Source organism: Palaemon carinicauda, chromosome 3, assembly GCF_036898095.1.
Source record: "Palaemon carinicauda isolate YSFRI2023 chromosome 3, ASM3689809v2, whole genome shotgun sequence".
Lineage (NCBI taxonomy): Eukaryota > Metazoa > Arthropoda > Malacostraca > Decapoda > Palaemonidae > Palaemon > Palaemon carinicauda.
The window spans coordinates 119,992,677-120,011,984 of record NC_090727.1 but is presented as its reverse complement, the minus strand read 5'-3'; the positions used below and the strand labels follow the sequence as shown (position 1 = coordinate 120,011,984).

Sequence of the window (19,308 nt, the reverse complement as noted above, 5' to 3'; positions counted from 1 at the left end):
AAAAGAATATTCAATTAAAACCATAAGAATATTCAATTAAAACCATAAAAGAAAATATGTCATAATAAAAGTTGAATAGCTTTAAGAAGACCTGTTTCTAAAATTTCTCTATAAATGCTGCTAGCATTGTATGACATATGTCCAAGAAATTTAGCAAGGATGAACCTGCCATCCTCCTATCGAGCCTCAAACAGATATTTATTTCTTTCCGGGATATAAGTGGGGAATTCTGTCAACAAATGTCTCACTGTCAAGAGCATCAAACAGTCGATGCAATATGGTTGTTGTTAGCAAGTAAGCAGAAACTCGTGTATCATTCGATTGTGATCAATGCGGACACAACAAAGAGTAGTCTCCCACTTTCAGGGCATCACTTTATACTTCCAAGGGGATATAACTTTCATTATTTCTCTCATCTTATTTTCAACTAAACTATCCCAGTGCTGTTGCCAATTATTATACATAAAATTCGTAATTGAAGGTAAAAAATCATTACAAGGAATGGAATACTTCTTGGTAGCAACTCGGCTGCAGCATTCTTTGCCAGTGAATCTGCCTCCTCATTTCCAGACACACCTACGTTGCCGGAACCCAGAAAAATCGAACTTTTATACCTTTGAGGCCATTAATAAAAAGCCACTCTAAATATTTAAAACTAAAGGGTTACTAGAATTGAAAAATTCTAAAACTTCTAGGACACTTCTTGCTTCACTAACAATGGTAAAATTGCCCTCCTCTTTTAATGCTATTTTCTCAATAGCGGTTAGTATGTCATATAGTTCGGCAGTAAATATGGAAGATACAAGAGGAAGTGCACCTCTACAATTAAAAGAATTACTATATACTCCAAATCCAATGACCAAATCATATTTGGAGCCAACTTTATATATAAAAGATGATTCCCTATGTTCTTGAACATGTTCCATAAAAAGATATCTTGCTTCTAAGTCAGTCATGATCTTACACCAATAAAACATTTACAAAAAGATATTGATTGATCATGAGTTATCTGGCATCCTGACAATATTGTTATATATAAATAAATAAATAAATGGTAAATCACTTGATGCACATAGAAGCAAAAACATCCTTACAACAGTTAGATATCTTTCAGAAAAACTGTTTCTGAAATAAATTATAAATACCACTAGTATGGTACAACACATGTCCGAGAATATTGGCAAGGATGAACCTGCCATCCTCACTATATGCCTCAAAAAGATGTCTATTTCTTCAAGTACTATAAGTGGTACATTCGATGAATAAATGTCTCACTGTCAAGGATACTTAACAGTCATTGCAATACGGTTGGTGTTGGCCATTTAGCAGAAACTAGTGTGTCAACCGAGTGTGACGAATAAGGAGATGACAAAGAGACGTCTCCCACTTTCGGAGCATCATGTTATACCTCCAGGGAGATACGACATTTGTTATTTCTCTCATTCTATTGCCATCTAGACAATCCCAGTGCTGTTGCCAATTATAAAACAATTTCTTTATGGTAGGAAGGAAATCATTACAGGGAATGGGATAACTTCTTGGCAGTAACTCTGATGCAGCATTCTTTGCCAGTAAATCTGTCTTCTCATTCCCAGACACACCTACATGTGCTGTAACCCAACAAAATCGAATTGTTATACCTCTCAGTCCAATAATAAAAAGCCATAATAAAATCTTTAAAACTAAAGGGTTACTATAATTTAAAACTTATAAACCTTGAAGGACACTCATTGCATCACTAAAAAAGGTAAAATTACCCTCCTTCTCCAATGCTATTTTCTCAATAATGGTTAGCATGACATACAGTTCGGCAGTAAATATAGAAGCTGTTAGAGGAAGTACACCTCTACAATTAAAGATATTACTATGGTCTCCAAATCCAACGCCAGCATCAGATTCGGAGCCATGAGTATATATAAAAATGGATTCCCTATGTTCTGAAACATTTTCCATAAAAAAATATCTGGCCTCTAAGTAATTAATATTCTTTTTAACACCAATAAAATTTTTACAAAATATCTCACGTAATTTCCACGGAGGGGTTGATGATATCGTAAATGGACGCACCTTACCTCTAATTATATCAAGACAATTCAATAATTGTTTCACCCCAAAACCAAAAGATTAAGGAGAATTTGGGTGCATCTCAAAGTATGTTGAGTGCCTTACAAGGCTTGCAGCATGAAAGGCTAAAGAATTAGGAAGTCTTTGCCACCTAAACCAATACCGAACAATAGAAGACTTTCGGTAAAGGTCTAGAGGTAACTCTCCAGCGTCAACAAGGAGGCTTGTGATAGGTGAAGTTCTAAAACCTCCTGTGGCCAATCTGATACCACTATGGTGTATAAAATCTAAATTCTTCAGTCAATTTGGGGTGGCTGAGGTGTATATTTCACACCTATAACTAATTTTTGAAAAAATTAAAGCCTTGTATAATTTCAAAATAGTTTTGAAGTCTTCTCCCCATGATGTATGGGACAGAACTTTTAAAAGAATCAGAGCCTCAAAACATTTTACTTTTAAAGCTTTTAGGTGAGGAACTCATGTAAGCCTACAATCAAACATCAATCCTAAAAATCTAGCGTCACTTACAAATGGGATCCGTTGACCTTTGAGGTATATATCAGGGTTTGGATGCACTCCCTGATTATGAAAGAAATGGACAACAGTAGTTTTGCTTGTTGAAAACTTAAAGCCATTCATATCACCCCACCAAATAATTTTGTCAATTGGGAGTTGTAGTTTTCGCTCAATCATCGACATTCTAAATCCAGAAAATGAGATAGAGAGATCACCTACAAATAGTGTTGAGAGAATATCTTTAGGAATAACTGAGGATATCCCTTTTATGTCTAGTGCAAATATGGTTACACAATACTACCTTGGGGAACTCCCTCTACTTGACATTTCCTCTTTGAGAGTTTCACCTAATCTAACTTGAAAAAATCTATGTGAAACACATGCTTGAATGGTAGCTCTCCTCTTAATCCAAAATCATGAATAGTTTTAAATATACCATATCTCCATGCAGTACCATATGCCTTTTCAAGGTCAAAAAAGACTGTTACATGGTGCTGTTTTGAAGCAAATGCTTCAAAAATAGAGGACTCGAGTTGTATCAACACATCAGTCCTTGAATGCATTTCCCTAAATCCACACTGGATAGGTGATAAAATATCTCTTTTCTCCAGGTACCACACCAGTCTTGCCTTGACCATCTTCTCCATGATCATATATAAACAACATGTCAATGCAATTGGTCGGTAGTTTGCTGCTAAAAACTTATCCTTACCAGGATTTAATAATGTTAAAATAAGGGCTAATTCCCAAACACTTGGATGACTATGATCATGCCATTATCTGTTAGTAATGCTTAAAATAAATAACTTGGTATTAACAGGTACACATTTGATCATTGTATCTAAAATTCCATCAGGACCAGGGGCTCTATCATTACACGTAGGAAGTGGAGAATCAAATTCCCTTTCAGTAAACGGATTATTGTAGGATTTCTCCTTTCCTATTGAAAAATTTAACCTTTTCCGTTCTTCATTGCTCCTATATTGGTAACCAGGAGCTACTCTATACTAATTTGGTATGTTGGAGAAATGATCAGCCAATGCACTGCTAACCTCAGTTGCTCCAGTCACATACTGACCATTCAACTTCAACATTGGTGGTGGGTTGGTGATGAATTTGCCTGCTATTTACCTTTATAATTTCCTCCACACACAGAAGGTAGTGGTGTTCTACTGTTCATGGAGGAAACAAAAGACACCCAAGACTGGCACCTAGCTTCTTTCATGGCACGACAGAACTGTGCTCTACATTTCTTGTATAAAATTAAATTCTCCTTAGTATGGTGTGTGCGCATTCGAGTTAGAGATCTTTTTGTGGCTCTGCGTTGGGCAGTTAATTCTGACGACCACCAGGGGAATGGTCGTCGCTTGAATAACCCTATTGTTTTGGGAATTGAATTGACTCCTGCTGTATGAAGGGTTCCATTCAGCAAGTCTATAGCATCATCAATATTCTCAAACTGCTCTGCATTCCCTTCAATTCTGCTTAGATCATGAAATCTATTCCAGTCCACCTTTTCAAGATTCCATCGTGGCAATCTATGTAAAGGTGGACCATTGTTGGTGTTCATAATGATTGTATGCAAATCGTCTAATGTCTTCCAATCGAAATCAAGAAGGCAATTAGGGGTTTGCGACTGATAGGTCAATGCACGACAAGGTACCTGTCTGAACAAGAAAGTGGGTGGGCTCTCCTGTATTAAGTAGTTCCACATCCTTCTCCACAATTGATGATATAATGTTGCCTCTTGTGTTTGCTAAAACATCGCCCCGTAAAGGGTGTCTACTATTGAAATTTCCCAACAAGGAAAAGGTTCAGGGAGTTGTTGGATCATTATAAAAGATGTTAGGTTTCATATTTGCCTTTTCAATGTTCTTTTTACCTAATTCTTGAGGGGGATGGTGAACCTAAACTTGAATTTTTTATGGACTTGAGTTTGTTGAAGGTTTATCATCTTTTTCAGTTTAAATATTGTATTTATTTGCAATAGGTAAGTTTGCATTTTTCGATGGAGGGGAGAGGGATGGTGGTCTCCCTCTTTTTTTATTGAAAGATGGAGAGCCATTAAGATTATGCACCTCCATTATGGCATGTGCATCCAATAGCTCTCTAGCAAGGGATTCCTCCCCTAAATCTTGCAATGATGCCACCTGAGATGAAAGCCTTGGGCTCTTCATCCGAGGTGTGGCACATTTAGAGGAAGGATGGGGTTCCTTTTTGACAAATGTCACAGAATTTAAAGTAATGGGCTTGTTAAGTCTTGGGAGGTAATTTAGCAATAGGATCCTTTACATTACCTGGTCTAGGTGGTGATGTAATTTTTTTGTATGCCCTGCATCCTTAGATTGTAAGGCCTTGTCATAACTTTTGGTTTTTCTTAGAAGTCACCAAGCATATCGTACACTTATGTTCTGCATCTGACTTCTGAACAGCAGATTCTTATATTTCATACTGAGGACATTTCTTATTAGTACCTTTATGATTTTGGCTACAATTAGTGCACTTTGAAATAGAAGGGCAGAGTTAATGCTTAGGATCCAAACAATTTTGTACATCTTTTCATTTTAGCATACTCTTGATAGATGTCCAAATTTATAGCAATTATAGCACTATAAACATTTCTGTTTGTAGACACAAACTGGAATCCTCTCATTTTCGATGTATACATGAGAGGGTGCATCATGGTCTTGATTCTTGGAATCTTATGAACCTTCTATATTTCTCTAGGACACATATCTAAAATTTATGCTTCATTAAATTCACAAAGATCTTTGTTAACAAAAAACCGTCTACCATAACTGAAATTTAAATGCGCCTTGATTCCACCACTAAATTTTCTTCCATTTTCATATTATTTAGCATAATAAACTGTGTTCTAGCTTTGGCATGAATTGCAATGGACTTCTTGACAAATCTAGAAATGTCTCCCCGTTCTATAGTGGCTACTTTCTGTTCTATTACTTTACTAAATTTAAGTTATATTCTTCTCTCTTTGATGTTATAATCCACATTAATGGTTTAGGTTTTCTTTTATTAAGTTTGTTTTCGGGTTCACAGACTCATTTTGATGCCAGTCACTAGGACGATATAATTCAAGGTTTCTAGGAGCAGTATTCAATAGTGTTCAGGTAATCTCGCTATTATCAATTTCAATTTTTGACACCTCACAGACTGCTTTAAAGGCCTCCGTTATTATCAAAGCAAATCCATGCTTCACATTTTTCATCTTCTTCCCTAAAATTCATACTTATTTTAGTAATCTTGCCATAAGCTTTAAAAGTCATCCACAATGCTTCATAATCACAGCTTATTGGCAAATCACATATATGAAAGACTTATTTTTTGAACATTGGAGTGGTCCTTTATTATTTCTAAGTCAGTAACAGAATTTTCCCTAATAGAATTGCCAAATGTCGTCAACGGTGCTGGGAGGAGGGGGGGGGGGTTTTCCAACATTTCCAGGGGAGAGAGGGTCATTGTCTGTGGGATCCATAACCAAAGGCCATGTCTAGTTTGTTTTTGTTTTTATTGTTGGTTGGTTTACCTTCTAGAGAATATTAAGCTAAATCATACATTGGAATGGAAATTGCCATTCTCCACTGTCAGCACAATGAGAGTATACTTCCAAGATGGTCCACTCCATACCCTATCCAAAGAATAGCACCAAAACAGGTATAGAGGTAGAGGTGTAAGCTAAACACATCTGTTAGGACTGAGACGAAGAAAATATGGAATCATCCTCCCCATATCTGTAATGATGGGCTTCTGGCCAGATTATCAAGAGTCCCACCTTGAGGATTGGATCCCCCCGGATTCCAATGACCCAACCCTTGAGAATAGTTTCACCTAAAAGGTCCAAACCATTTTCGGGTTGGCTGATATCATCCAATACTCTCACATATAGCTTTGAATGCAAATACCTCCCAACCTTGATCCCTTCTCCCATTCATCTATGCAGGCAGTAATAACGAAAGTGGAAATATCCACGCCATTTAAGTAACAAAATGAAAAAAACAAATAAATAAATACATGAACAAATAAAATAAATTTTATTAATATGTATACATACATATTATATATATACTGTACATATATATATATACATATATATATATATATATATATATATATATATATATATATATATATAAACGTAGGAGAAATAATACTCATAAAATTAGGACACCACGACAAAAGAAATTTTATAAAATTAGATGAAGGTGAAAGTAATATTGAGCAAAAGGAATAGACGAAAGGGAGAGAAATCTAGATTCAAACTTGGGAAGCAATTTCCCCAAGTTCGAGAGCCCTCTTGCCCGTCACAATTCTTCAACAATGTGAAGAAACCACATGACCGCATTCTCTCGTTAAGAGGGTTACAAAAAGATATCTCTGGGTAATTTCCATGGAGGGGCTGGTGATATAAAAAATGGAAGAACTCTATTTCTTTAAGCGAAAACCATAAGGTGTAACTCAAAATATCTACAATGCCTTACAAAGTTTGCTGTCTGACAGGCTAAAGAAATAGGAAGTCTGCAACCTAAAACAATACCGAACAATAGAAGACTTTCGGAGACTTGGGATAGGCGAAGTTCTAATTTTTGAAAAAAATTAAGGCCTTGTATAATTTTAAAATATCTTTGCAGTCTGGACCCCATGATATTTGGGATAACACTTAAAAGATTCATGATATTCAACTTCTAACACCTGTGCGGAACCTATTTAAGCCTACAATCATATATCAATTTTAAAAACGTAGCTTCATTGATACATGGGACCCGTTACCCTTTAATGCATATATCTGGGTCTGTATGTACTCCCCATATAAAAGTAGAAATGGACAACAACAGATTTGCTTATCGAAAACTTAAATCCATTCATATCAGCCCACTGAATAATTTTGTCAATTGCAAGTTGTAGTTTCCTCTCAACTATCGAGATTCTAGATCCAGGAAATGACATGGAGAGATCATCTACAAATAATGTTGAGAGAATATCTTGGGGAATGACAGAGGATATCCCATTTATGTCTACTGCAAATAGGGTTACACTTACCACACTACCCTGGGGAACTCTTTCTTCCTGACATTTCCTCTCAGATAGAGTTTACCCCACTCTCACTTGAAGAAATCTATGTGAAAAAAATAATTGAACCAACAAAGGTACCTCTCCTCTTAATCTCAATTCATGAATGGTTTTAAGCATACCATATGCAGTATCGTGGGGCTGTTTAGAAGCAGAGACCTCACATATAGAGGATTCCAGTCGTATCAATAAATCAGTCATTAAGTGTATTTTTCTAAATCCCCACTGGATGGGTACCATATCAGTCTTGCATTGATCATCATCTCCACGATCTTATATGAACATGTCAAGGAACATGTCAAGGAAATTGGTAGATATAGTTTGCAGCTAAAAACTTACACTTACCGTGTTTTAAAAATACTAAAATAATGACTTGTTCCAAAACACTTGAATGACTATGATCATGCCATATTCTGTTAATAATGCTTAAAACAAATAACTAAGTATTAAGAGGTACATGTTTAATTGTTGCATATGGAATTCCATCGGGTTCAGGGGCTGCATCATTATACATAAAGTGCCAGAATCAAATTCTCTTTCAGTGTTCTTCCTTCCCTGTGGCAAATTTTAAAGTTTTCTGTTCTTCACTGCTCCTATACTGGTGACCAGGAGTTGCTTTACACTTGGAATTTACATTTGAAAAAATGATCAGCCAGGCCATTACAAACCTCAGTTGCTACAGTCAAATACTGACCATAATTTACATTTGAAAAAATGATCAGCCAGGCCATTACAAACCTCAGTTGCTACAGTCAAATACTGACCATTCACCTTCAACACTATTGGTGGGCTGGGGGTAAATCTACCTGCTATCTTTTGTACTTTCCTCCATACACAAGATGAGGGTGTTCCACTGTTAACTGAGGAAACAAAATATATCCAAGACTGACGACTACCTTCTTACATGGCACGATGGAACTGTGCTCTACATTTGCGTATATTTTCAAATTCTCTTCTGTACATATCTATGCAATATATTCAAAGATTTCCTTGTGGCTCTGTTCAAGGCAATTATTTCTGAAGACCACCACTGGACTGGTTGTCGTTTGAATAAAACTGTAGTTTTGGGAATCAAATTGATTCCTACTGTATGGAGAGTTCCATTCAGTAAGTCTTCCTACTGTATGGAGAGTTCCATTCAGTAAGTCTATGTCATCATCAACACTTTCAAACTGCTCTGTGTTCCCTTCAATTTTGCTTAGCTCCTGAAATCTATCACAGTCTACCTTGTCAAGGTTCCATTGTGGCGACGTCTGCCAAGTTGGATTACTGTTTGTATATATAATAATTGGAGCATGATCAGTAGTATGACAATCATTTAACATTCTCCATCCGAAATCGAGAAGGCAGCTGTAACTTGCCATTGAAAGATCAAGAGGAAAGTGTGTGGGCTCTCCACTCCTGTATTAAGGAGTCCAACATCCTCATTTTCCACAATTGATGATATAATATTGTCCCTCGTGTTTGCTAAAAGCTCACCCCATAAAGGATGTCTACCATTCAAATCTTCAAGTAAAAGAAAAGGTTGAGGGAGTTGTTGAATCACCTCATACAAAATATTATCATTTGAAGACAAGTACAGAGAGCAAATTGTATCAATCTGTACAACCACTGCCTGAAGAGGTGTACGAATAGACAAAGATATTTCGGGAACATCTCAACGAAGGTAAATGAGACTTCCGCCATGGCTCCCTACTCTGTGATCATATAGTGTGCCATAGCTAATGTACTGTATCATAATTTCCCAAAATTGATAATATAATGATACTACTTGTTTGCTAAAACATCACCCCATAAAGGATGTATACCACTCAAATCTCCCAGTAAGAGGAAAGTTTGAGAGAGTGGTTGATTGATTGATTGGTTTGGAATGTTCTGCCATCCTGACTTGCCCAAGAATCTTGGCTAGGATGAAACTGCTATCCTCACATCAAGCCTCAAACAGGTATCTATTTCTCAAGGGGCTAAAAGGTGGGCATTCAGTCAAAAAATGCCTTACTGTCAGAGGTACCAAACAGTCATCGTAATATGGCTGGTGGCCTGTCGTCATAACCTCGTGTGTCAACTGAGGGTAGCCAATACAAGCTCGACAGAGAGTAGTCTCCCACTTTCCAGGCATGACTAGTTCCAAAACACTTGAATGACTATGAGAGTTGAATTGAAATGATTTGAGGTTTTCTGGCATCCTGACATCTAAGGTCATTGAAGCCGATATCGTTTATTGTAAATAAAAAATAAAAGAATTTTCAATTAAAACCATAGAAGCAAAGATGTAATTTTAAAAGTTAAATATCTTTCAGAAAACCTGCTTCTGAAATAAAGCTAAAAATATCACTAGCATGGTAGGACACATCATGTCCAAGAATCTTGGCAAGGATAAACCTGCCATCCTCACCTCGAGTCTCAAACAGATACCTATTTCTCTCACTACTATATGTGGGGCATTCGGTTAACAAATGCCTCTGTCAACGGTACCAAACAGTTGTCTCAATATGGTTGATGTTGGCCAGCCAGCAAAAACTCATGTGTCATCAAAGTGTGACCAATGCAGAGACGACAAAGAGTAGTCTTCCCACTTTCGAAGCATCCCGTATTACCTCCAAGTGGATATAACATTACTAAATTCTCTCATTTCATTTTAAAGTCAACTATCCCAATGCTGTTGCCAATTATTATAAACAAAATTGATAATTGTAGGTAGAAAATCATTACTGGGAATGGGATACCTTCTTGGTAGCAACTCAGCTGCAGCACTCTTTGCCTGCGAATCCGCCTACGTGGCCGGAGCCCAGCAAAATCGAACTATAGCAGAAGCATTTTACGAGCGAACTTCAAGCTCATTTGCGCAGATTCTCCTTAATCCCGATGCCTTCGCTTCACTAAGAGTAGGGAAGGAAAATGACAAACTAGGAGATATAATCATTATTATTATAATTCTTGCTAAGCTACAACCCTAGTTGGAGAAGCAGGATGCTCCAACAGGGAAAATAGCATACACGTTGCCACATCTTCACTGGGTCAGTTCACCGAGACCTATGGTCAAATCCTATCAAATGCTTGAAGATTAGCTTCCGTACTCACTGTCTCGCACAATAGCCTTCTGTAAACACCATGGAGAATAACATGCGTCGTTAAATTAGGAATTTACCAAGCAATCAAACGTGACACAGATGCAACCAAAATATCAAAAACTACTTCTACTGGAAAGAAAAGAAAAGGTCGAAAACCGTAACGAATGTGGACGATTTTGATCGAGGAGTTATAAGACGAACTGTGCAAAATTTTATGCAAAAAACGAAATTCCATCTATCGAAAAAGTTTTACAAAAAGTTAAGGAAAATATTGGCTTTTGTGGATGCGAAGAATCCTTTCGAAAATTATTACATGACATAGGTTTCTCTTATAAAAAAAACTGAGTGCAAGAAAATTTCTACTGGAGAGAAGTGATATTACAAGTGGAAGAACAAAATTTTTACGCAAAATCTAAATATTTGGTGGAAGTGGGAGAACGGTCGTACGTATATATAGATGAAATCTGGTTTAACCAAAATTATACTGTAAGTGTAGGCAAGATGATTCGTCTGACCATGCAACTGGCATAAAACAAAAAACGGGAAAGGGTAGCAGACTCATCATCCTGCAAGCCAGATCAAAGGATGGCTTTGTTCCCATTGCTGAGCTGGTATTCCAAGCGAAACATGATGATGGAGATTACCATAATCAGATGAATAAAGATGTATTTCAAAAATGGTTCAGAACGCAGCTACTTCCAAACATACCTCCATCATCTGTAATTGTAATGGACAATGCTTCATACCATTCATTTCAAATCAACAGACCACCAACAATGTCATGAACGAAGAATAATATGCGAGATTGGCTGAACAAACATGGTATAAACCCTACAGATTACCTTACAAAATGTGTTATATGAAATTATAAAATCAAGGAAAAACTCACGAGAACCAAAATATGTAATCGATGACATAGCCACTCAAAATGGTCACCAGACTTTACGCTTACCTCCTTACCATTTCCATTATAATCCATTGAGTTGATATGGTCTCAGGTGAAGAAATAATTTCAGAATGAAGGACTTGAAGGAACTTTTGAGTGAAGCTTTGGAATCCATCACTACTGAAAATTGGGTCAAGGCTATTTAGCATACGGATAAGATTATAAAGGAAGACATGGAAAATCTTGTCTGCATTAACGAATTCATTGAATCTTTTATGATAGAACTAACTTCATCTGACGAAGAGTCACCATAACCACGTTTGATAACTAAACCTTTGTTGTAAAAACTTTTTGTCCATTAATTAAACAAATTCTAAAACAATACTATCACCAATGTAAATATACTATATTAAACTGAGTTAATTAAATCCTTTGTATAGAATCCTGTATTTTAATAATCATCAGAATTAAGAAATGAGTTTGATATCAAAATTAAGATTATTTTTTTAGTGTGGTAATTTTTTTTTAACAATTTTGCTCTTGTTATTATCACGGGGTTGAAAACAAAAAGGGTGAAGGGAACAATTTAAAGAATATCAAATTAAAGGATTGTAATCTTAGACCGTTCAAATCCGGATGAATGACTTATTAGCTGACCCTTTTCTCCTTTTCTTGGCTCGTCCATAGATTAAAGCGGTTAAGACAGGTGTGCTTTAAAAATAACACAAGAAAACTGGCAATGCTGCTAATGGGCTCCTGGTTTGCTCATAAACTGGTTTGATTATAGAATACTTTTCTTGCCAATAATTAAAAGCCACTCTAAAGTCTTTAAAACTTAAGTATTATTGGAATTAAAAACTTGTAAAGCTTGTAGGAAACTTCTTGGATCGCTAAAAATTGTAAAATTACCCCCGTTTTTTAACGCTATTTTCTCAATAGCGGTTGGTATGCCATAAAGTTCAGCAATGAATATAGAAGATGCTAGAGGAAGAGCCACTCTACAATTAAAAGCACTACTATATACTCCCAAATCGAAAGCCAGCATCAGATTTGGAGCCATCAGCATTAAAAGTTGATTCCCTGGGTTCTTCAACATGTTCCATAAAGAGCAACCTGGCTTCCAAGTCAGCCATGTTCTTTTTTATACCAATAAAATATTTACAAAAAGATATATCCGGTAATTTCCATAGAAGAGTTGATGATATCGTACATGTGAGCACTTTATTTCTACCTATATCTAGACTGTTTAATAATGTTATTACCCAGAAACCATAAGGCTGACGAGATTTTGGGTGCAACTCAAAATATCTAAAATGCCTTACAAGGTTTGCAGTCTGAGAAGCTAAAGATTCAGGGAATCTTTGCAACCTAAGCCAACACCGAACAATAGGAGACATCCAGAAAAGGTCTAAAGGTAATTCTCCTGCGTCAACAAGGAAGCTTGGGATAGGCAAATTTCTAAAGGCTCCTGTAGACAATCTGATACCAGCATGGTGTATAGAATCTAAAACTTTTAATTCCTCTTGGGGTGGCTGAGGAGTATATTTCAAAGGCATAAAACTTTTTTGAAAAAATCAAGGCACTGTATAATTTTAAAACAGTTTTACGGTCTGGCCCCCACAATGTATGGGACAAGACTTTTGAAAGATTCAGAGCCTCTAGGCATTTTACTTTTAAGGGTTTCAAGTGGGGAACCCATGTAAGCCTACAATCAAATATCAACCCTAGAAATCTAGCTTCACTTACACATGGGATCCGTTGACCTTTGATGTATATATCCAGGTCTGGAGGTACTCCCCGAATACAATACGACAGAAATGGACAACAACAGTTTTACTTGTAGAAAACTTAAATCCATTCAAACCTGCCCACTGGATAATTTTGTCAATTGAGAGTTGTAGTTCTTTCTCAACCATTGCCATTCTAGCTCTAGCAAATGATATGGAGATCACCCACAAATAGTTTTGAGAGAATATCCCAGGGAATGACTGAGGATATTCCATAATTTCCAGTACAAATAGGGTTACAATTAGCACACTACCTTGAGGAATTCCCTCTTCCTGACATTTCATCTCTAATAGAGTTCTCCCACTCTCACTTGAAAAACTCTAAGCGAAAGAAATGATTGAATAAATAGTGGTAGCTCTCCTCTTAATCCCAATTCATGAATGGTTTCAAGTATACCTTATCTACATGCAGTATCATATGCCTTTTCAAGGTAAAAAAAAGACTGTTACATGGTGCTGTTTGGAAGCAAAGGCATCACAAAATAGAGGATTCCAGTCATATCAACACATCAGTCGTTGAATGCATTTTTTTTTTAAATCCACACTGAATAGGTGATAAAATGCATTTCTTTTCCAGATACCCCATCAGTCTTGCATTGAACATCTTTTCCATGATCTTACATAAACAAGATATCAATGCAATAGGACGGTAGTTTGCTGCAAATACCTTATCATTACCTGGTTTTAAAAATGCTAAAGTAATGCTAGTTCCCAAACACTTGGATAACTATGATCATGCCATATTCTGTTAATAATGCTTAAAATAAATAACTTTGTTTTAACAGGTACATGCTTAATCATTGCATATGGAATTCCAGGGGATGTATCATTATAAGTAGCAAGAGCAGAATCAATTTCCCTTTCAGTAAAATGAGAATTATAGACTCTTCCCTTCCTGTTGCAAAATTTAAAATTTTCTTTTCTTCAATGCATTTGTAGGTATTAGGTTGGCCAGGGTATCAGCTACCCATTGAGATACTACTGCTGGAGAGTTATGGGGTTCTTTGACTGGCCAGACAATACTACATTGGATCCTTCTCTCTGGTTATGGTTCATTTTCCTTTTGCCTACACATACACCGAATAGTCTGGCCTATTCTTTACATATTCTCCTCTGTCCTCATACACCTGACAACACTGAGATTACCTAACAATTCTTCTTCTCTCAAGAGATTAACTACTGCACTGTAATTGTTCAGTGGCTACTTTCCTCTTGGTAAGGGCAGAAGAGACTCTTTAGCTACGGTAAGCATCTCTTCTAGGAGGACATACCAAAATCAAACCATTATTCTCTGGTCTTGGATAATGCCATAGCCTCTGTACCATGGTCTTCCCCGATCTGGGGTTAGAGTTCTCTTGCTTGAGGGTATACTAGGGCACACTATTCTAATTAATTTCTCTTCCTCTTGTTTTGTTAAAGTTTTTATAGTTTACATAGGAGACACTTATTTGAATGTTATTACTTTTCTTAAAATAATTTTATTTTCCTTGTTTCCTTTCCTCACTGGGCTATTTTCCCTGTTAGGGCCCCAAGGCTTATAGCATCCTGCTCTTCCAACTAGGGTTGTAGCTTAGCAAACAATAATAATAATAATATACTGATGACCAGGAACTGCTTCACACTTGCATGATACTTTTGAGGAATGATCAGCCAGGGCATTACTAACCTAATTTGCTTCAGTTACATACTGACCATTCACCTTTAACACTGGTGGTAGTTTGGCGGTTAATTTGCCTGCTATCATTTTTACTTTCCTCCATACAGAAGATGGTGGTGTTCTACTGTTAATGAAGGAAACAAAAGATACTCAAGACTGATACCTAGCTTCTTTCATGGCACAACGGAACTGTGCTCTACATTTCTTGTATATAATCAAATTCTCCTCAGTACGGTGCCAAGAGAGAAGGATCCCTTTAAGACTTCTTCCTTTGTCCACCAAATCACTCTCCCGAACATGCTTTTGTTAATAGACAGTTTTATTTCTAGTTAAAGGTGGAACGTGGAGAGAGATGTGGCACATCTGCACTCCACCCAGTCAAAAAACAAAAGTGGTGTAATACACTATGCGAGTGTGTGATCAGTGTGGAAGATCATACCACTGCTAAATGGCGACGGATTGTTAGACCTCGCAAAACGGTTAATGGATTCTTTCCTCCAGGTACGCTGGAACAATATATTCATAGTAAAGAGCAAAGGGTATGTAAATGAGTAGGAAATACTCTAACTTGTAGGGTAACAAAATTTTCCTCTGTATACCTCTACAAATATTATTGCCATTCGTTTTACCATAACCAGGATACCTTAGTAACTAACGATCTCCCATCCTTAAAGGCAACAGTGTGTAATCAAGATTAATTCATTCATTAACGATATATCACCATTATCATCGAAATATATTGGATGTGAAAATATACTATAAAGTCTACCTTTACAGGTTAGATTCTCGAAGTCCTGCTCCATCTGATGCTTTCCTCGATTACTCAGCTCGAGTGGTTGCTACATCAGAGTTAAGAGCTGGACTTGATCTTTTGCCCCAACTTCTTGACACTTCAAATCCTCTTATCTTATACTCAAAACCAGGTGAGTTTCATTGTTATTAACAATTTCCTATTACTCTAAATGTCATGCAATAATCATGTGATTCCTAGTTATTAAATCGAGCAAATATTTCTGCATTTGAGAAATAAGAAACAATGAACGTTATAATTACATTTACGGTTTATGTTAACAAATGATCATGAGTATTTCAGTACTCCGAATAATACCGACTGCTAAGATTTCAACCTATTTGAAGTGTACTGGAAATTCTTACTCAAATACTTTCTTTTTCTTGTCCTTTACAATGCATTGACAGGTCAGGGGTTAAGTACATTCCTAGATATGTTCGAAAAAAACCAAGCACCCGCGACAAGAGTTATCAGGTTTAAATGCACTCCACTCTCAACCGCTGAAGACTTGTTTGCGTGCATGACTGAAGTCCTGCTTCCTTCTCCATTACCAGAACAAAAGAAATCAACAGTTATTGAACATGGAAAAGGAAGCTCCATAAATTGGAATGGAAAAAAACATTGGAAGGAGACACCTCAGGACCCAATTCCAGTTCTAGCTCCAGGTGAAGGCGGATTTTCTTTGCTGATCCTTGAAGATGTTCATCTTCAGTTGGATACGGAAGGAGTATCCGGGACTATCTGGGAAGCATTCAGGTGCAGTATCCTATAATAAAAATTACGATTTTCTATTTCCAAATATTAACAAAATGTAATCATTAAAAAGCTTTTGATAAACGGATTTCAAATGAATACCACAATAACTTGCTTTAATCTGCTAAGTCTTATGCTATCACCAATAATATGAAAATAACAAAAATAATTACAAACGTACGTGATATAAGACATAGTCACGATATACGATGCAGGTAAACATGAAATCAAATCGAAATAACTTCAAACTGTACGAGATTTATCGTTCTTGTTCTTCGAAGAGGATGTTTCATTTGAGTTTAAATGCATATAAAAAAATCACATATAAAGCAGCTAAAATCTGTCTCGATTTTACAGCTACCTCATTAAGAATACAATAACTAAACAACCTCAGAAGCGACCCCAACTCACCAATTTTCTTAGAATATTAACTAAAAAGATCATTAAAAAATTGTTTAATAGAAAGGAATTTTTACTGTAGTACAGAAGATGCTCGTACAATATAACACGTCTCCTAACTGGTTCATGGTAACAATAATAAATCCTAAAATCTCTAAATCAAAATGCAAACATAATGCAGATCCTGGAGATCACGATTAGAGTAAAGTGTAAAAATAAAAAGAATATAATAACAGTAAAACGTCCCGGTCCTATAGCAATAACATATGAAAACAGGAGAAGTGAAATGTTATGGATTCACGTGTTAGTTCAATAAAAAGACTAAACAGAATGGGACTGACCAAGTCCATGAGTAGCCTTTAATACTCTAGTGTTTTCAGGCACTAAATTAAATCTTGCTACCCAATAATTGATTAACTGTTTAATTCTTTTAAACAGTGGTCAGGAAGTTTGTATGATTGGCCTTAATTTTAGTGCTGCCTTTGACCGTGTTAATCATGAGGCCCTTGTTTTCAAACTCAACGAGTTAGGAGTGGGAGGGTCGTTTCTTAGCATCATTATTGAATTTCTAAGTAATAGATCGTAAAGAGTTGTTGTTGATGGGCACCCTAGTGAGTATAGGAATGTGATATCTGGTGTTCCTCAGGGTAGTGCTCTTGGCCCATTACTTTTCATACTATATACACATGACATGTGGTTTGGCCTAGAAAACAAACTTTCTGCATATGTAGATGATGCTACTCTCTTTGCATCAATTCCATCATTTGAATGTAGATATGGGGTTACTGATTCCCTTAATAGAGATCTAGCTAAAACTAGTGCACAGCGCAAATTGTGGAGTATGAAGTTGAATCCTAACAATACTCAAGGTATGATTGTAAGTAGGTCAAAGATAGTGGCTCCTCAACATCCTAATCTCAGCATTGATAATGTTTCTGTAACTTTGTATGACTCTTCTAAAATTTCAAGGGTGATTCTCAACAGCAAATTTACTTTTGAGAAACACATTAGGTTTGTCTTCCTCAACTGCACAAAAAAATGGCTTATTGAAAAAATCTTTCAAGATTTTTGGTGATCAATCTATTCTGAAGAAGTGTTTAAATTCTTTCATTCTACCTTGTTTCGAGTATTGTTCTCTTGTCTGGTCTTCAGCTGCTGGTTCTCAACTTAATTTGTTGGACAGGAACTTACGGTCAATTAAATTCTTTATTCCTGATTTAAATATTAATCTCTAGCACCGTCATTCAATTAGTTCATTATGCATGTTGCACGAGATTTTTTACAATTCTGACCATTCTTTACATTTAGATCTTCCCGGATAGTTCCATCCTGTTCGTAATACTAGGCATGCAGTTTTATTCTAATAGTTAGGCATTCTCCAACACGAGGCTAAATACTACACAGTATTCGAGAAGTTTTATTCCAGCTGTGACCAAGTTGTGGAATGATCTTCCTAATCGGGTAGTTGAATCCGTAGAACTTCAAAAGTTCAAACTTGCAGCAAACGATTTTATGTTAAACAGGATGACATATGTCTTTTTATAGTTTATAGATGAATTTTTTTATAGTTTATATATGAAATATCTTTTTTAATGTCAATTTTTTAGAAAATGTTATTTCAATTGTTCATTACTTCTTATATCGTTTATTTATTTCCTTATTTCCTTTCCTCACTGGGCTATTTTTCCCTGTTGGAGGCCTTGGGCTTACGGCATCTTGCTTTTCCAGCTAGGGTTGTAGTTTAGCTAATAATAATAATAATAATAATAATAATAATAATAATAATAATAATAATAATAATAATAATAATAATAACTATTATCATATCATCAAAAGTTCATAGACGTCAAGTATAGAATGGACATGATGGAGAAGGTTATCGAAGAATTTTTCAGCTACAGATCACATGCTCGTGGATATAATAACCATGATACTGGACAAAGCACGGATGTATATGTTTAAAATAAAATCAACATATCCTGTACCGTCAGTTAATAGACATAGATAAAACTTGGAATACTGTCTGATATCATGCAATGAAATTAAATGCACGTGAATTCAAATGTGAATCAATAAGAAAAATACATGAACTCAAGACAAAAGATAAATTATACCCTATTTTTTGTATTCAATAAATTTTAATTTCACAAAAAAGAAGTGTCCTTATTGAATAATAATTTAAAATTTAGCCAGATCATATTGAACCTCAAAGAATCATATTAAAGACAAATTAAAAATTTTCGAAGAACAGTTACAACTGATTTTCCACACGACCAGAGAGCTAAGATGGCCGAAACTTA

The 19,308-nt window shown here is 36.0% G+C and overlaps 1 protein-coding gene across 1 annotated transcript in view; it reads left to right on the top strand.

The window, feature by feature from the left end:
- The window catches only part of LOC137633717 (dynein axonemal heavy chain 6-like), a 163,475-nt gene that overhangs the window by 143,062 nt on the left and 1,105 nt on the right, over positions 1-19,308 (top strand). The window contains exons 28-29 of the mRNA XM_068365966.1: positions 15,844-15,989; positions 16,264-16,612. Of these exons, the coding sequence (XP_068222067.1) occupies positions 15,844-15,989; positions 16,264-16,612 (495 nt within the window). The remainder of the gene's footprint in view (positions 1-15,843; positions 15,990-16,263; positions 16,613-19,308) is intronic.